General features: G+C 38.0%; 1 protein-coding gene across 6 annotated transcripts in view; it reads left to right on the forward strand.

Annotated features, from left to right (window-relative positions):
• The first annotated feature begins 301 nt into the window (after nt 1-301).
• The window catches only part of LOC137002332 (NACHT, LRR and PYD domains-containing protein 12-like), a 53,201-nt gene continuing 33,117 nt past the window's right edge, over nt 302-20,385 (forward strand). Inside the window, exons 1-12 of one of the 6 annotated variants that reach the window (XM_067361885.1) lie at nt 302-923; nt 1,582-1,842; nt 1,973-1,995; nt 2,582-2,693; nt 2,819-2,915; nt 4,068-4,162; nt 4,645-4,749; nt 11,483-11,587; nt 11,747-11,831; nt 12,104-12,299; nt 12,394-14,224; nt 17,495-17,665. In XM_067361885.1, the coding sequence (XP_067217986.1) occupies nt 4,140-4,162; nt 4,645-4,749; nt 11,483-11,587; nt 11,747-11,831; nt 12,104-12,299; nt 12,394-14,224; nt 17,495-17,665 (2,516 nt within the window). In that variant the 5' untranslated portion in view covers nt 302-923; nt 1,582-1,842; nt 1,973-1,995; ... (1 more) ...; nt 2,819-2,915; nt 4,068-4,139. The other 5 variants (XM_067361883.1, XM_067361886.1, XM_067361884.1 and 2 more) reach the window with 5 other exon arrangements.

The raw sequence follows: 20,385 nt of genomic DNA on the forward strand, positions 1-20,385 counted from the left end.
ACCTGTTGCTACCAAATTCACGTTGGACAGAGTTTTATTTTTAGCTCCTTGAACATTTTTGTAAAGGTTTAATACTTTTGAAATGTATGAGATTGTGTAAAATGTTAAAAAGCTAATGTTAAAGCTGAGTTTATGTAATGGCTAAAGTCTAATGTTAAAATCAAATGTGATATATTTTAAAAGTTGTAAAAAAAAAATTAAGTTAAAAATCTGTCAGCTCAAGCATTTTGGGAAGAGAAAAAAATTACTTTATCTGGAAATGTAAAATTGCATTTAAGAATCATATGTAACCATATGTAAGTGATAACATACGCTATGTTTTATTTTAGCTGGAAAGAGACAACTTACAGGGTAACAGTGGTTATTGTCATGGTGATTTATTTAATCACACAAAACTTATAACTCAGTATTTGCTGAAAGATGAAAAAAAGACAAATTGTATTTTATTTTGAAGTTGTGTTTATTTCATAGTGAATATTGGATGTTTGTAACAGAAGAGGATTTAAATTGTGAATGTTAAATAAATCCTCTCGTTTCCTCTTTCTGCTGAGCGAGATGAAAAACGGACGCAGAGTTTGCCCTGTCTCATTTATTTCTTCTGTTTCCAGAGAGAGCATATAGGCTGTTTACGTGGTGCCAGTCGGTACCTGCAACAATAATCATCTATCTACAACATCTCTCATCAGTCAAAACATTGTTATGCTTTCTGTGGAGTTTATCAATCAGGATTACAGGCACACGTGTGACGAGAAAACAGGAGATGGAAGGATTGAGACACCTCCGAAGCTTCAACTTACCAGTAAAGATGATTTACAGAGACGATTTAAGCAAAAATTTCTTCTGTATTTCTCTACAATTGATGGAGATCATGAGTCAGACAAAAAACATCATTTCTTTGTATGGTTGGCGATGAACCTTTGGAGGTATATAATAATTTCACTTTTGCAGCTGATAATGGACACGTTTGAAGCATTTTGCACACTGAAGAGAAATGTTACCTATGAAAGGCATTGATTTTTTTTTTGTGTGGAAGCATGAAAAAAGCAACACAAAAACTTTTGCCTTTACAACAGCGTGCATAATGATTATTTTTTTAACACAATTGTTGCAACTTTTACCATAAGCTGGACATTTTCTCAGTGGATGATGCATCTCACAACGATCACATGTTCTTTCATTTATCAGTTTCCATCCTGCTTCCAACTTCCATTTCTTACTGATGCTCAATAAATTTCACCCAAAGTGATCAAACGTTTCATTGCAAACTGGAGGAAAATGTTGCATTTGAATGTGTTTTTTTTATGTAGATAGGACATTTTTTTTTTTTTTTGTGGTTGGTCACTTATATTAGGCTATTTGTCAAGAAGAAATCTTGGAAATTCATGAAAGTGAATGTGAGGAAAGGTGTGCAAGCTGGAAAATATTAGTTTTGTGATAAACATAAAATGATTTATAAACGTACTCTTAACCTCACAAAAAACCTTGGAATCAAAAACCTTTAGGTACTTGGTCTTTGTTCTGATATTATACTTTGATATTTGAATGTAATTTAAAAAAAATCTATTTCCTTGTACTTTGTAGGTTCTTGTGAGAAGAACACGGCAAATCAAACGAGGACTGAAAGACACTTTTGTTCGACTCTTCTAACTGAGAGGAAGGTTCTGTAACTCTTTCTCATCTCACTGTCACTCGTCATAATCACTGACAATTAACACTGTTGACGTCCAAATCAAAGTCAGTAAGTTGTCCCTGAAACGCAGGGAGCCATTTTGTTGTCATTTGAAGGGAAAAACAGGAAATGACATCATAGAGGATATCCCAGTGGACATCATGACTGGCAAGGTTAGATTTTTCCTCTTTATGAAAAAGCAAGATTTATATAAATATAAAAATAAAAATAATAAATCAAAATGAATACAAAGATAACTTCACTTTTTTATATAACTTTATTGTTTGTGTTTTGTCTTTATAGGAAAGTGGAGTGCAGACAGGAAAGTAAGATGAGATTAGGACTGAAATGTGATCAAAGAAACTTTTTACTGTAAACAGAAACATGACACAAGTTGTTCTCGGGTCATTGATTTATGAGCTTCAGCACAAGTTTCCTCTAAACCAGATTCATGTCAGTTGAGTTCATCATCATGTGAAGTGTGTTTATGACCATCAGCCGGAGAAAGTCATGGATCAAGAACCAGTTAGACAGGAAACTTCAGATGCTGCTTTTGGATTAAAAACTTAACAATTTAAAATACAAACCTCAGGATGTCAGTCATTTACAATATCCAGCATCTTATAATAGTCCAGAAACAGGGAATATAACAAATGCACTGCTGAAACAGGATTAGATATGTGTGTAGATATATTCTCGCTCCAGTACAGTAGGTGGCGGTGTGAAACTCTTCAGCTGGTTTAAAACCCTCCTGAAAAACCAAGGAAGAAGAGGAAATCGAAAGTAACTCATTCCACAGAGATACTGATTTGATCCATGCGATGTTCCAGAAAACGTGTTTACAGATGTCAGTTTAGCACAATGCCAACCAAATTTAACTCTCGCGGTCATTTATGTATATTTAATCCACAGTCGTCGATACCAGGAAGAGATTGAGAATAACGCGCTGACAGGAAACAAACACAGGAAGTGAAGTGAGTTTTTAAATACTTATAAATTCTCTTCTTAGAGGACAAGACTTAAAGTGAGTTTTAACACATTCTCGATTACAGTTATTTGTAATTATTAGTTTGATATTGTATATGTAAGCGTGATTTAAATGTGAAGTTACAGAAGTGTTATTGTTGTTTATTCTGCTGCTCCGAACAGATGAAGAATCTTCCAGAAATTACCATCTTTTGAAGGACACTGATGATAAAACATGAAGATTATGGAGAAATGTTACTGAAAACGAATTTTTCTGAAGGTTTTCTTTTATTTTCTCTTCCGTTTTAGGCTGTTGTTTTTGTGATGCGAAATCGAAAGTATTTTTGAACCGGACATTTACAGCAGACACGTAGATGAAGACTAACGTGAATGTATTTTTTTGTGAAAGAACAAAAATCTGCTATTATTAAATTAAATGTCTCAGTTCATATATATATATATATATATAATCAATTATGATTAGTAGTTACTATACATTGTGACCATTATAATGCAGGTTACTTTTACTCAATCAGTTACGTTCCCCTCCCAGTCTAGGGGTTAGGAGGGAAGGTAACAAAAGAAAAGAAAATATGCTAAAAAAAATAAATAAATAACGCAAGGATGTAAAAATACGTGGAGGACACACTTAAGCCTCAGACTCAGAGTGAAAAAGTAACACCACTTTAAGAGAAAGTAAAAATGTTCATTATACCAAAAAGAGCTTTAACAAAAAAAAAACAAAAAAAAACGAGGGAATAAATCTTCAGGACAGAGTATGGCCTAAAATAATAAACAAAACAGGAGCTAACTAAGCTTTATAGAATCTACTTATCCTGCTCAAAAACAAAGATGAAAAACAACAACACAAACTTCCCTGAGCTCCCTCTCTGATCAATAAACAGGAGAAAACAATTGTACACAAAAATAAAAAGGCACTCTCTCCCTACAATTCCCAAGTAACCAAAAACTACTGAAGAGTTAAATAATACAATACCTTCTAGTTACCCACACATGGATAGACCTGTAAGCAAGCTAAAGAATGTTGTTAACACACGGCAAATAATAATTATAGGCCCACACAAGATATAAGCGCTTGTTCTCACACAGCATACACAGGCACTGACAATTTCCACTCTAAGGCTGGGGAGAAGTGTTCCTCAGCACAGATCAAATGACAGAATTAAATGACAAACGATTAAACAATTAATAAAATGTTAATTTCTGTTCCCAAATGAATTTATATTTAATCCATGAATCAGTTAAACTCATAATCTGAAATTATTAAGATCATTCAGTTATTTTACATGTCAATATATTTGTTTGTAACTCACTTTATTTTATTGATTGTTGTTGCTGTTGTTGGTAACTCAGTATTCTTCATTCTGTTCTTCAATAATTCTTCATCTTTGTGAAATCGTGTCATTTCCAGGTTGAGTGATTGATTGATTGATCTGTGTTCAGTGTCAGTTTATCTGAGCGAGGAAAGGACTCTCTCTCTAAGATGAGTCTCTCAGAGAAACACAGGTAACACTGCGTCTGTTTCACTTTAAACTCTGCTGGAGTTTCTGTTTTACTGTGAATAACAACAACTTTAGACATTGATTTATATTGGAAATACTTTGAGCAACTTTAGTTTTGAACTTCTTAAATTAACTCTGACATTGTCTATAGACAATTTCACAGTAAATAATTTGTTAATTTCCTTCTGGACGCGACCACACTGAATTAATCCAAATACATGACTTTGGTTTTTAGATAATAAAATTATTGACAGACATTAGGAAACTACTATACACTTAATTTAATTGAAGTTTGCTAACAAAACTGTCTCACAGACATTTCTGCTCTCCATTTCTGTCAATAAACAGAAACTTGACTGTTGTCAACTGTTCTTTTAAATTAGAGTCAAGTATTGTTTAAATCAACATATTTAATCTCACTCATGTACATTAAAGAAATCATTAATCTTTGTGTCTTATTTAATCTTCTGTTCTTTGTGTCATTAGTGTGAAATCAGACTCACATGTGTCCAGCTCTGTGTCTGTGAAGAGTGACTGGTCAAAGGAGAGAGGACCAGACTTCAGTGAGAGAAAACCATCACCTAATATAAGGTATTTTGTGTGTTTACATTATAGTGTTGCATTATTTGTCCTCAGTGGTGTATGTGATTGAACTTGACTGAATAAAGCAATAAATCACAATTAAACTCAATTCCTGGGAACCTTATGGAGCTCATTCTAGTAACACAATTACACAGACAGCCACAAGGAGGCGTAAATTCACTATGGAAAACAGATCATGCAACTAAACATTTAAATATTCATCCATCCAATCAAAGTCTTAAAGGGGCCCTTGATTATGATTTTACCTTTTTTAAAGTGCCCCTACTATGGATGTTTGAAAATTATCTTTCATGTAGTGTGTAACATGGCTCTAAGTGAATGAAAACATCCTACAAAGTTTTAAATCTGAAAGTGCACCGTATATAAAGGTATTGTCTCTCAAAAGTAAGAGTCAACTCTGAGTCAATTAAACAATTTGTTTGTGACATCACAACGAAACATTAGCATATTGCCCGACCACTTATTGTGTGAGCAGACGCCAGGGAAAATAAATTTTTTCAACAATACCACAGCAGCACAATTTTTTGTTGTGTTCTCGTCATTTTACGGACGCTGCTTCTCAAACCTCTGAGAGTTTAACGCAGGATTCACAAAATGCTTGGTCTTAAAATATGGATCAATGCCCAGTTTATTTGGACCAGCTTGCTCCTCTGAATCTCAACCTGTAAGTATGATTAATAATTGATGTTTATATTTTCTAGTAATCGTTCAAAATTCGTAGTTTTGTATGTTATGTTGTGTAACAAACACCCTAGTGTCTCCTGCTAATCAGCTAACTCACGTTTCTGTGGTTCTGCTATTCAGATTTGTGTCCGATATTGTCTAAAAATGTGTTGATTAATGCAGCTTGTCTATCTTATTACTTGGAGTAATGATCAAGGATGAAGCACGACTTTTGTTTACAGAGTGTAATGCATTATCAGCTATTCACGTTTGTGCTCGGCTAACATGAGTTTACATCATAGCTGTGGGCTTGGTTCGCTTACATAACTGTAAAACAAACTGTTTATTTGCCCTGCTTTTTTATTATAACAGTAGTATGGAGCTCTGTCTGTATTGTAATAGGATGTTAAGATGCTAGTCCGCGCTAACCATTTGATGTATTCTCTCTATAAACAGTAAACACCCATTGTAATGTCAAACAATGATATAGCCATTTTTTACTTTGTTAATAGTTATGATGTAAAAGTCTTTACACATCTGGCCTAAATGTTTATCTTATATTCAGAGGTTTTCAGCTTCGCTTGGCATTCTGGTACAGTTCCCACAGGTGCACCTACATAAAGTATGACAGTGACGCTGCTATCATGTCTTATACATAACGCAAATTATGGTGACACTTACCATAGAGAAAGGTCGTGATTGCAAATCAGTTAATAGTTGATTGACAACTTCAGATGTTTCATTGTCGGACTCTGGCTCAAATTGATACAGTAAAATCAATGCCATCTTTTCTGTCCATACATTGTATACAGTGTCTTGCGAATTGATAGCTGTCATTCAGTTATGGCAATGGGTGCTTTGTTTCCGGCACGCAGTGAGAGCAGTAGACCAATCACAAAGGATTGATCTGAGCAGTGTTGGCTCACGGAAAGGAGGGGTTTAGAGAGACTGATTCTTTGAACTGCTTCTAATAAATTATTTACAAATAATTGAGAACTGAGTTAAAATTAAATGTATATTATGAGAAAACGAAAGTGTTTTTTGACCTTGAAACTATTGTAGGAGACTCCCAAAACAATACTAGGAACCTTAAATGAGGCATAATAGGAGCACTTTAACTTTAGTTAGTGTGTAATGTTGTTGTCATGACATCATTTTACGTCGGACTGCTTCACAAACGAGAGTCAATTCAACACAAAAGATGAACATGACGGCACATGCTAGTGGATGAGTTGAATCAACTCCACAGCAACTAGGCAAGGCAATTTTATTTGTATAGCACATTTCATTCACAATGGTAATTCAAAATGCTTTACATAAAGAACTAAATACATATGAATAAAAATGGAATGCATAATAAGTAAAAATAACAGTAAAAACAAAGAATACCACTATCTGGATGGAAGAGTTTGAAAGTTTCAGGGAGTCATTTGTTGTCCGTCTGAGTGGATCTAAATGGATCTTCACACAGAGAGATGACTGTAAAAATATTTATATTTGTCAGGTAGCTGTGCGTTTTAAACTGTACTCTTACAGACAAATTTTCCTGGATTAACTCTATCCAGAGCTCCATCCAGGGATAAGTCTACTCAACTTTATTGTCCATCAGAGCAGATCTAAATGGATCTTCCTCACGCGGAGGGATAACTGTAAAAATATTTGTCAGGTAGCTGTGCGTTTAAATGGTACCCTTACAGACAAATGTTCCTGGACTAACTCTGTCAGAGCTCCATCCAGGGATAACAAATGCTTACTTCCTAATTCTCCCAGCTCTTTCAACCAGACAGCAAGATTTAAAATTCATTAAAAGTCAGAAAATAAAAAGATGATACATAAAATATATAAAATATATAAAATAAAAAAAAAAATAAGAAAAAGAGTTGAAAGAATAAAAAGATAGTACGTATAAAATAAAGTACAATCAGTCCGGACATAGCACAGTGCTCAATCAGTAAATGCATAGATAAAAAGATGTGTTTTGAGTCTGGATTTGAATGTGGCTACTGTTGGAGCACACCTGATCTCTTCTGGAAGCTGGTTCCAGCTGTGGCTGGCGTAACAGCTAAAAGCAGACTCTCCTTGCTTTGAGTGAACCCTTGGTATTTCTAAATGACTTGATCCTGATGATCTGAGTGATCTGTTAGGTTTATATTCTATGAGCATATCTGCAATGTATTGAGGTCCTAGGCCATTGAGTTAGTGATGTCCGGTTCACGAACAAATCATTCTTTTTAACCGTTTCTTTTTAGTGAACCGGTCAAACCAGTTCACCAAATCGGACTGAATCGTTCCAAACAGTTTGTGTGTCAAGTCAGCACTGATCCACTTTTTTTTTTTTTTTTTTTTTTTTTTTAATTACTCGCTTTCATCTGACCCTAATTAAACTAATATCCTGGAGTATAGTTACATATAGTTATCAAACACACCGCATGAACAGACATGCTGTGCTGAGAGAACTGATGAGAACGAGCAGCTGATACTGAGCATGCGTGTACAACCGAATGTACGGTTTTTGAATCACCAGTATAGAACCGAGAACTTTCTTTCGGACGTGTACGATACTGAGAACCCATGAACCAATGAGCTGAGCAAGTGTATAATTTCTTCAGAAAGATGAACATAAAGTGTAACAATATAAAACATGTTGGAAACATGTTTATCACACAATTACTGTAGGCCTATTATTTTAAAGAAACACAATTAATTAATTGTAAAACTGTCAAACCATACATTTATTTGTTTTAACAGTAATGCATGATATTTTCAGGAACAGTTTATTTAATTTCTAAGTAAGATTAAATAAAGCCGTACATTTTTGCAAGGTGTTTAAAATGTTTACAATGTGTTAATCAAAACAGTAGAAACGTATTAAATATTAAATATACTTGATACATGCGTTGACATTTTAGTTTTGTCAACAGCAGTTCTGAGCTCAGCACACATACTGCTACAGTGGTTCTCGAGTCACCAGTCGAAAACCGAGAGCCATTTCTTTTGGACATGTTCGATACGGAGGACCGATGAGCTGGAGTTATGGAGCATGCATGATAGAACTGTCTCTGAGTCTGAACCGACTTTCGGACATGTTTGATACTGAGAACCGATGATCTGGAGATACTGGGCACGCGTGGTAGCACCGCGTCTGAACCGAACTGTTTCATTCGGACAACTGATGCTGTGCTGATGATAATATGAGCATAGGTAGACCAAGGACTTGAATGAGGGGGTGAATCTGGCAAAATGTAAGTTTATTTAATAACTAATAAAACGTACTGGAAAATGCAAATGCAACTAGTTTTATTAAGCAACATTTTAACATGAACATGCAACTGTTCAGTCAAAACGTAAATTAATTTTACTATTTACTATTGTCAAGTCAAGTCACCTTTATTTATGTAGCGCTTTTTACAATGTAGATTGTGTCAAAGCAGCTTTACATTGATAACTGGTATATAATTTTGGCTGCACAGCAGCTCTTGAACAATGGTGTCAATGCAGGAAGACCAAAGCACTGTTGAATATCAAATGTCAAGTGTCCCCAACTAAGCAAGCCAAAGGCAACAGCGACAAGGAACCCAAACTCCAACAGTTGAAATCGGGTGGCAAACAGGTGGCAAAATGGAGAAAAAAAAATCCTTGGGAGAAACCAGGCTTAATCGGGGGGCCAGTTCTCCTCTGGCGAACAGTGCTTTATTACAATCAGGTAGCTATCATAAGTCTTATAGGATCGCAACATTCAAAGTATTTATTCCAGTATTTATTCCAGTTCAATCTAGTTGAGGTTCGTATTCATCACGCCGGTATGGAACGGTCTGTTGAGGAGCTGTGGCACTGGTTGTCGTGTTGATGAGGCCTTCACAGTGGATGATCTATTTGACTCAATCTATGTTGATACTTCAGGGCTGCGTTGTGGTCGTGTCATGGCACCAGTCCTTGGTCTCAGCTGGATACGGCCTGGATCCGGTTGACTACGGTAAACCTCAGTATAAACAGAAAGACTAATATTAGCGTAGATGCCATTCTTCTTCCGATGTAACGAGTACATCTAGTGTTATAGGAAGTGTTCCCGGTTCCGGCTGACCTAATCTATGTAGCCTAATAATCCTTTAACGGATTTGAAAATATAAATTGATAATGTGTTATGTGTATGCCAGGTTAAAGGGATGTGTTTTTAGTCTAGATTTAAACTGACAGAGTGTGTCTGCATCCCGAACAATGCTAGGAAGGTTGTTCCAGAGTTTAGGTGCCAAATAGGATCTACCGCCTGCGGTTGATTTTGATATTCTGGGTATTATCAGCTGGCCTGAATTCTGAGATCGCAATAAACGTGAAGGACTATAATGCATTAAGAGCTCGCTCAGGTACTGTGGAACTAAACCATTTAGTGCTTTGTAAGTAATTAGCAAGATTTTAAAATCTATATGATGTTTAACAGGAAGCCAATGCAGTGATGACAGAACTGGGCTAATATGGTCATACTTCCTAGTTCTAGTAAGAACTCTAGCTGCTGCATTTTGTACGAGCTGTAGTTTATTTATCAAGCGGGAGGAACAACCACCCAGTAGAGCGTTACAGTAATCTAGCCTTGAGGTCATGAATGCATGAACTAACTGTTCTGCATTCTTCATTGAGAGCATATGTCGTAGTTTAAATATATTTTTAAGATGGAAGAATGTGGTTTTGCAGATGCCAGTAACATGGCCTTCAAATGAAAGATTGGTATCAAAGAGCACACCCAGGTTCCTAACTGAAGACGAAGACTTAACAGAGCAGCCATCAAGTGTTAGACAGTATTCTAGGTTATTATGTGAAGAAGTTTTTGGTCCAAAAATGAGAATCTCTGTTTTTTTCTGAATTTAGTAGTAGGAAATTACTGGTCATCCAGTTTTTTATATCAGCTATACATTCTGTTAATTTTGTGAATTGGTAAGTTTCGTCAGGGCGTGAAGAAATATAGAGCTGAGTATCATCAGCGTATCAATGAAAACTAACGCCATGCTTCCTAATGATATCTCCCAAGGGTAGCATGTATAGAGTGAAAAGCAACGGTCCTAGTACTGAGCCTTGCGGTACTCCATATTGAACTTATGATCGATATGTCATCTCTTCGTTCACTACTACAAACTGATAACAGTCAGATAAGAATGATTTGAACCATGACAATGCAATTCCACTAATGCCAACATAATTTTCGAGTCTATTTAGAAGAATATTGTGATCGATAGTGTCAAATGCAGCACTAAGATCCAGTAACACTAATAGAGAGATACAACCACGATCTGATGATAAGAGCAAATCATTCGTAACTCTGATGAGAGCAGTCTCAGTACTATGGTACAGTCTAAATCCTGACTGGAAATCCATACAGATACTATTTCTTTCTAAAAAGGAACATAGTCGTGATGATACTGCCTTTTCTAGTATTTTTGACAGAAAAGTGAGATTTGAGATTTGAGTGATATTATTAAACCTCTTTTAAATAAGAGGTTTAATAATAGCCAGTTTAAAAGTTTTTGGTACATATCCTAGTGATAAAGACGAATTAACGATATTAAGAAGACGATCTATGACCTCCGGAAGCATCCCTTTCAATGGCTTAGACTCTCCATTAGTGTTGACTCTGGTTTGAACAATGTAAGGCTGAACACCGTTACTGACAATCCTCATTTTGGCTGTGTGAGATTCTCCAGCTTTGTTGTTGTTGAGCTGTTAAAGCTCCGCCCTCTTCTGGAAAGGGGGGCAGGAGCAGCAGCTCATTTGCACTTAAAGGGACACACACAAAAACGGCGTGTTTTTGCTCGATCCCAAATAGGAGCGAATTTGACAAGCTATAATAAATGATCTGTGGGGTATTTTGATCTAAAACTTCACAGACACATTCGGGGGACACCAGAAACTTATATTACATCTTGTGAAATGGGGCATAATATGTCCGCTTTAAATGGACAAATGCACAACTACACCGCATTGATGATTGCTGTTTGCAACATTATATCTTTTGAAATAAAACTAAAGTATCTCCTAAAGTGTTTATTTACTCTGTTTATTGTGTCATTAGTGTAAGATCAGACACACATGTGTCCAGCTCTGTGTCTCTGAAGAGTGACTGGTCAAAAGAGAGAGGACCAGACTTCAGTGAGAGAAAACCATTGTCCAATAAAAGGTGTTTAATGCATTTCAAATTTTTGGTTAAAAAGTTGTATCATTGAATACCAAACATTTTTAGATCAAATATTTATTAGAGAATTAACAGGTAATTTTCTCTCTTTCTGTAATATTTTGCTTGTAAAATCAGTATTTTAATTAATTTATTTGATCACAGGCTTCAGTATGAGACATTAGACTCAGATGTTCAGACTCACAGGAAACACGAGAGTTTCAAAGACAATCTCCTGTGGATCTTCCAGGTAAGAAAACACATTTTCGTAAATGTTTAATATTTATAACAAATATGTTATTGAACAAAAAAAAAAAAATTGATATCTCTTGATTACTTATTTTTCCTTTTAAGCACACACACATTTTTAATTTTCCTATTTGTTAAAAATAACAGCTGGTTTGTCGTTTAACTGGATTTTTTTTTTAGATATTATAGTTATTGAATAAATAGTGTTGACCAAAAGTAGTACAATTTGGTTTAACTTGTGTTATTCTGTCTTTTTCTTAATTATGTTTGCAGGATCTTGAAAGCAAAATAATAATTTTTCTGAAGAAAGAGCTGGAAAAGTTTAAGAAAATATTACAAAATGAGAACACACAAAACTTAGTGAAGGACTTTAATGAGAATAGATGCTGTATAAAAGCAGCAGCTCTTGATCTCACACTACATTACCTGAGAGAGATGAAGCAAGATGAAGCTGCTGATGCTCTAGAAGGTCAGAGACTCATAATCATCTGTCTGATTGACACTTATAAATGTAGGAGAGAAAATTAAGACTAAAACTATCTATTCTCTGTTCATGTGTTTAGATGAGCTGCTCTTCATTCATCAGCTCAAATGTGGCCTAAAGAAGAAGTATCAATGTGTGCTTGAAGGAATTGCGAAGCAAGGTGACTCCACACTTCTGAATAACATCTACACAGATCTCTATATCACTCAGGGTGGCAGTGAACAGGTCAATACTGAACATGAGGTCAGACAGATTGAAGTTGCTTCCAGGCGTCATGAATCTCAAGAGATACAGGTTCAATGCAGAAATTTGTTTGAAGCTCCTGAACAAGACGAGGAGATCCGAACTGTACTGACAAAAGGAGTCGCTGGCATCGGAAAATCAGTCTCTGTGCAAAAGTTTGTTCTGGACTGGGCTGAAGGAAAAGAAAATCAAGATATCAGCTTCATATTTCCTCTTCCATTCAGAGAGATGAACTTAAAGGAGAAAGAAAAACTTAGTTTGATGGACCTTATAACTCACTTTTTCCCAGAGACAAAAGGACTGAACCTTACAAGAAGGAATCAATTCAAAGTCCTGTTCATCCTTGATGGATTGGACGAATGTCGCCTTCCTCTGAAGTTTGATTGTAATGAGACGTGGTGTGATGTATTGTCACCAGCCTCTCTGGATGTTCTCCTAACGAACCTCATGAAGGGAAATCTGCTTCCTTCTGCTCTCATCTGGATCACCACCAGACCAGCAGCTGCCAGTAAGATTCCTCCTGACTGTATCGACCGGCTGACAGAGATACAAGGATTCAACGATGCACAAAAGGAAGAGTACTTCAAGAAAAGATTCATGGATCAGAATCAGGCCAACACAATCATTGATCATGTTAAAAAATCAAAGAGTCTCTTTATCATGTGCCACATCCCAGTCTTCTGCTGGATTTCAGCCACTGTTCTCCAGAACATTCTGGAGGAGAAAAGAAATAATGATGTGAAAATCAATCAGGCTGATGAGATTTCTAAAACACAGCAGGAATCAAACACTGAAGACACTCCCAAGACTCTGACACAAATGTACACACACTTTCTCCGCTTTCAGATCCAGCAGAGCCGCAGAAAGTATGATGGAGAATACACAGCAGATGTTTCCTGGGATAAAGACGCCATCCTTTCACTGGGAAAACTGGCATTTCATCAGCTGGAAAGAAACAATGTGATCTTCTATGACACAGACCTGGAAGCCTGTGGTATTGACGTCTATAAGGCATCAGTGTACTCAGGCATGTGTACCCAGATCTTTAAGGAGGAAACGGGGATCACTCTTGGTACCATGTACTGCTTTGTTCACTTGAGCATTCAGGAGTTTATTGCAGCCCTTTATGCACATCTGTTTCTAGACATCAACAAGAGAATTATGTTTGTTCATGAGTCTACAGAACAGGAAAACAAAAATGAAACTCTGACTGATTTTCTCAAGACAGCAGTGGACAAGGCGCTCAAGAGTGACAGTGGATACCTGGACCTTTTCCTTCGCTTCCTCCTCGGTCTGTCACTCCAGTCCAATCGACGACTCTTACGAGGTCTGTTGACACAGCAAGATGACATTGACCAGATCAACAAGGAAATAGTTCATTACATCAAGCAGAAATTAGAAGATAATCTGCCTGCAGAGAGATCCATCAATCTGTTCTACTGTCTGAATGAACTGAACGACCAAACTCTGGTGAAAGAGATCCAGACCCACCTTAGCAAAGGAAGTCTCTCATCTGGTGACCTTTCACCTGCCCAGTGGTCTGCTTTGGCCTTTGTGTTGTTGACATCAGAGGAAGAGCTGGAGGAGTTTGAGCTTCAGAAATTCAAGAAATCAGATGAGTGTCTCATTAGATTATCAGCAGTCATCAAAACCTCTAGAAGAGCTCTGTAAGTCAATTAATTTGTTTTGTTTTGTTTTTCTTTCATATATATGAATATATAGGCAGATCGCGTGAAAGACTGAATTTTCTTCGCTCAGGTAGGGTACAAGTAATTTCAAAACATTTCAGCCGGTTGTAATTTGATTTTTGGATTTTGTGAATGTTTAGCTAAAAAGACTGCCACTCCAGTTTAGCGTTTATTATCTCTGCAGTTAAAAAGACAAATTCGACAATTCTGGCTATACTTTCATTATTTTAATAATTTCTTACATTTTAATTTATTTATTGATCACTCTGGGTTATCTGATGTAACTATTTGTGGCTTGTGTTTTGAATATAGCCTATGTTCCCCTGCACTTCAGGCATTTTGCAGTTTTGACTTGATTATGACTAGTGATCGACCGATATTGATTTTTTATAACCGATGCCGATACCAATTATTTGCATGTTTATGTACCCGATAACCGATATACAGAACCGATATTTATTTACTGTTATACTTCTGTTTTTGACAATTATTACAACACAAATGAGCTGAACAAACCATTTTATTTATAACAATCACTCCCTCCTTGCATACAAAAAAAATAAAACTATATTAGCTGGAATATATAACATTGTCAGGAAAGTAACAAACAAAACAGCATACATCATTGCATTTTCCAACTAGTGTTATTAATTATTATGTTTTGTCGGTCCAGATCATGAAATGCTTTCTGACAAAGTGCTGTAACTTATCTATGCATTTACACAAAACTATAAATTGGGCTACTCAACCGCGATCGCGTGTGGAGATACTAAATAATTTCCACAGAGCTGCATTTATTTAGTTTTTTATTAACTAAATAATGGTTATGTAGTAAATCAAATGATTATATAATCTAATAAAGTTAAACAGCACTTGTCAGTTGGCATTTTATGATCTAAATTTAATCTAACGTTAAATCATGAAATGCCAACTGACAAAGTGCTGTTTGACTATAACTTAATCAAACGCGATCGCGCATGGAGATAATAAATAATTAATTTCCACAAAGCGGTAGGCTATATTTATATGTGTATTAGCGAAATAATTGTTATGTAGTAAATGATAATATAATCTAGGGTGTTTAAACAAGATAATCTTGTCAAAAGTTTCATTCAGTGTCCGTGCTTAAGCCTCCTGCTCATCCGTCAGTTGCTAAGCAATATGAACGAACTTTTTCTTGTAGACTAATGGTGAGCAAATACAACAGATAGAGAATTAAATTCAGCGCTTTTATTTTCAACATGCACTCATTCACGTCTGTTTTATTTAATTCATGTAAAGTTACGTCTTTATTGGGGCAGGACATGACGAATTACACTACGTGACTCAATGAGTTCGTCTCAATTGTTTAGAAACAAGCTGCATAAATTAACTATATCAGGAATTTATGTCTCAGATCTCATTTGTGCATGTCTGTTATGTTAAATAAAGTTGATTAATTAAAGCAAACCAAGTAGAACATATACTTTACCTGTGCATTGAGTTGTTGTTGACTGATCTCCTCAGACGGAGGAAGTCTCAAAACGGCCACAAGATGGCGCCGTAAATCGGCGAATCCGATATTACAAAACCGATACCCGATTATGGAAAAATGCTTAAATATCGGGAAAAATATTGGTAAACCGATACATCGGTCGATCACTAATTATGACTATTTCATTTTTTTAATTAGGCTATTTTTATTTATTAGAATGGTATATTCTGCTTTAATTCAATTCTGTAAATTAATGTTTGATTAAACAATTATTAAATTTTTTTATTAAATTAATTTTAATTTTGTTTTTTTGGTGCATCGATGTTGCGCTGTAGATTAGTTAAAGCTTGCTTGCACAGGCAATTTAGCCAATTTAATTTGTTTTGCCGACATGAAATGCATATCTATCTGCAGTGTGGCCTTTCTGCAGTTATATATATATATTAAGGTTTATTGATCCAAAATGTTTTGGATTTTTTTCTATATCTTTAAGTGGTGTTCTGTACATTGTGGCTCTGAATGTTTATATTGCCTTTCATTTGTTTAAAAAGATAAAAATCATTTAGTTTTGTCTATCACTTGACAGGCCGTTTGGTCGCTTTATTAGAAAGTTTCTCTGTGCTGTGTGTGAAAGAAGATAAAAGTTGTCTTAAGCCGTGGGTGTAGGCCTTACTTCATTTTCCATGTCTCGCTCCATCTCATGCACAGTTCAGCGTGCAAACCTTTCAAAGTCCGTGCGCACTATCTAGTGGATTGCTGTTTTTCAAGTTCCCCCCTCCCCTCCAACATATATGATTCGACTATCAGTCGAATATAAGCAATCTGATTTGACCATGTAAATCCGTAGTCAGGGGCACCCCTAGTGTAGCTGCCCATTGGTATCCATAAACGAGACACAGAGAGTTTCCGACGGGTGCTTCTTTCTTTATTTCGCTCGTGAAGAGCGCCATTATGCTTTAATTGCGTAGCACCGTGAAACTACACAAAGAAACAACATAACCAATAAGTACGACTCATATACAAAAAATAAATAAATAAAGTTCACATTTACAGAGAAACAGATGAAATATAAATGATAAAGTGAATGAAGACAATCTGAAATGATTAATTAACAAGCAGAGCTCAATGATTAGCATATACATACTAACAAGCTCATAAGACTTTGAAATAAACTATGACGTGTAACATATGTCGACATCAAATACCTCGCTCCGCTTTACCAAAGGGTACTAAGATGAAATTAAGCAGAATTTAGCCTCTGTTCACTGGAAAACACAAATATATTCATGGACTATGGAGGAACATGAATCTTCGCTCTTTTCTCTGCTCATCTGATTTCCTTTGCATTACTCCCCCTACTGCATAAGGCACGTAACATGCTCAAAACAAATTTAAAGTGACACAACCATTTACGGTCATTTACACCTAGTATTTACTATCTTTAAATGAATGATAGATCATCCAGTGGCCACCCAGGCTCTCTAAGATATCGGCATTGGCCATCGGTTGACCACTACGAATAATCAAGAACCTAAATTGCTTTAATCCAGTAAATGTTAATCTTGAAATATTAATAACAAATAAAATTTCTTTGGTTCTTAGATTTAAGTAATCTCACCTAAAAATCTTAATATTCAGGAAATAATAGTTTTTGAAAAGTAATGTTAGTTTAGCGCAGCCTCTCTGCTTTTTAACATTAACATTTTTAATATTTGTATATAGAAAAGTTGTATGTGTTTCATCTAATTCTGTAATGTGATTTATTTCCCTTGTAGGTTAAATGATTGTAACTTAACAGACAAAAGCTGTTCAGCTCTGGCTGCAGTCCTTGGATCAGAAACCAATCTGAAAGAGCTGAACATGAACAGTAATAAGCTGCAGGATTCAGGAGTGAAGCTGCTCTGCACTGGACTGAAGAATATAAAGTGTAAACTAGAGATACTGAGGTAAATTGAGCCACAACAGTCACATGATGAGAGTGAAGCACAGTGACTGACAGGATGATGCTAGAGGCAAAAACGCAAGAGAGCTTTTGATAATAACAGTTGCATTTTTTGATTAATATAAATGAATTTGTCTTTGTTTATTGTTGCTGTGTTTTGCTTTAAAAAATAATGGACCACAAACTAAGCATTCATTTTAAATTAAGGAGAAAATATCTTTCATCTATTTGTGTTAAGTGGCTAGGCCATGTCATCAGTCCTATTCGTTTGGTTGATAAACATTTGATGTTTATTGGTGTTGTATTTTTTTTTCATTGAGTAATATTGAAATGACATTAAGCACTAGTTTTGTTTAAAGAAAAGGAAAGATCTAGCGTTTAAGATCCAATTAAAAGAAACAAAACAAAAAAACATAAAATACAGGCCTGAGAAAAGAGCTACAGATCCTGAGCATCATTGACAAATCTTTTCTTTTAAAATGAGGTGTAATCGGTATCACCAATGTTGTCACAAGTTTTTTAATTTGTGGGAAAATCACTTGTGTATAGCCTAGATGCTAAAGTAAAATGTTGACAAATATACTCTCTCTCTCTGCTCTCTCTCTCTCTCTTTGTAATAACTGTAGAAATGGTTGTTAATTCTTAATTGTAACGAAGCGGGACTGAGGCAGAGATCCAAATGCAGCATTTTATTAAAGTAGAGTAGTCGTACAGGCAGGGTAAATCAGGAGCAAACAGGTACAGCAAAGGGTTAGGCAGAATCGTGGTCAGGGCACAGGCAGTAGATCGAGGCAGGCGGATATCATTCACAGAACAGTATAACAGGCAAGGGTCAGGACAGGCAGCAACGGGTCAAGAACGGGTAACAGACAGGAACAGTAACAACAGGTAAACAGGATATAAATGCTCGGAAATGACACACAAGGTAATCAAGACTTCGCGATTGGATGGTGTGAATGAGAGTCCTTTATAGTCCAGGTAACAAGCTGCAGCTGGGTGTGGTGATTAGTGAGGAGTGTGTGCATGGCTGTATGTGGCGACAGGTGATTGGTGTGGAGTGAACATGTGACTGGGAGGGAGGATTGTGGGAAGTGAAGTCCGGGAACTGACAGGAGCAGACCGTGATCATGACATAATGCCCCCCTCCCGGAAGGCGCGTCCTCGCGACGTAAACGGAACAGCTGGGGGGTGGGTGCATTGGGTACTGGTATACAGACATGAACAGGGTCCCCAATGCAGGTTCCATGAACTCGGCCACCATGGCGGGTCAGGTGCCACGGGCAGCCATGGTGGGTCAGGTGGCTTGGGCAGCCATGGTGGGTCAGGTGGCTTGGGCGGCCACGACAGGTCAGGTGGCTTGGGCGGCCACGGCAGTTCAGGTGGCTTGGGCGGCCACGGCAGTTCAGGTGGCTTGGGCGGCCACGGCAGGTCAGGTGGCTTGGGCGGCCACGGCAGGTCAGGTGGCTTGGGCGGCCACTGCGGGGCAGAGTCCATAGATGACCCCAGCGGGTCAGAGTCCATTAGTGGCCATAACAGTTCAAAGACCCATGATGGCAGTGGCCGGGCAGGGTCCCCACCCACAAGCTCCCCACCCTCAGGTATACTGCCCCCCCCCAAAAAAGTTATTGGGGATTTCAACAGGGTACGTTGCGGGCTCGTGGGCAAGGAGTTCGGGTGGCTCCGGCAGGGCAAGACGCTTGAGTGGCGCCGGCAGGGCAAGACGCACAGGTGGCGCCGGCAGGGCGAGGAGCTCAGGTGGCGCCGGCAGGGCGAGGAGCACAGGTGGCGCCGGCAGGGCGAGGAGCACAGTTGGCGCCGGCAGGGCGAGGAGCTCAGGTGGCGCCGGCAGAGCAAGGCGCTTAGGCAGTGCTGGTAGAGCATGACGCTTAGGCGGGGCAAGAGAGATCTCTGGAGTGGTCTCCAGGCCCACAGCAGCTTCTTGAAGGGCGTCTGCGTCTTGAGGAGAGGAGGACGCCTTCTTCCTCCTCCTCCTCCTCCTCCAAGAGTGCGGCGATGGTTTACCGACTGGAGCAGGTTCTGAAGCAAACTCACTGGCTGAAGGGGGTTCTGGAGCGGACTCAATGGCTGGAACGCCCACTACCTCCGTGAGCACCGAAAGGGCAGCCATCTTGCCCGTAGGCACTGGCAAAGCAGCCATCTTGTCCATCGCGTCCAGGGCGCTTGAGTGCGTTGCAACAGGCGAGCTTGAGAGCGTTGCAAAACAGGCGAGCTTGAGAGCGTTGCAACAGACAAGCTTGAGAGCGAAGCGTCCGGCAGGCTTGAGAGCGAAGCGTCCGGCAGGCTTGAGAGCGAAGCGTCCGGCTGGCTTGAGAGCGAAGCGTTTGGCTGGCTTGAGAGCGAAGCGTCCGGCTGGCTTGAGAGCGAAGCGGCTGTGGGTTTCGGAATGCCAGCTGCTCGTGCTGTAGTCAGTGGAGGATCATTCATGCTGGAACGCAATCCTGGAACGACCAGCGACGTGACGTGACTCTGGGCGATCAGCGGAGACGTGACGTGACTCTGGGCGATCAGCGGAGACGTGACGTGACTCTGGGCGATCAGCGGAGACGTGACGTGACTCTGGGCGATCAGCGGAGACGTTGACTGGTGTTGCTGTTATGGGAGCCGCCATCTTGTGAGTGTCCTTGGGCCATTACATGATTAAGCGAGGAATCACGTTCCCCCGCTTCACCCACAGTAAACTGAGAGCCAACAGTCAACAAGGCA

This window comes from Chanodichthys erythropterus, chromosome 16, assembly GCF_024489055.1.
Source record: "Chanodichthys erythropterus isolate Z2021 chromosome 16, ASM2448905v1, whole genome shotgun sequence".
Lineage (NCBI taxonomy): Eukaryota > Metazoa > Chordata > Actinopteri > Cypriniformes > Xenocyprididae > Chanodichthys > Chanodichthys erythropterus.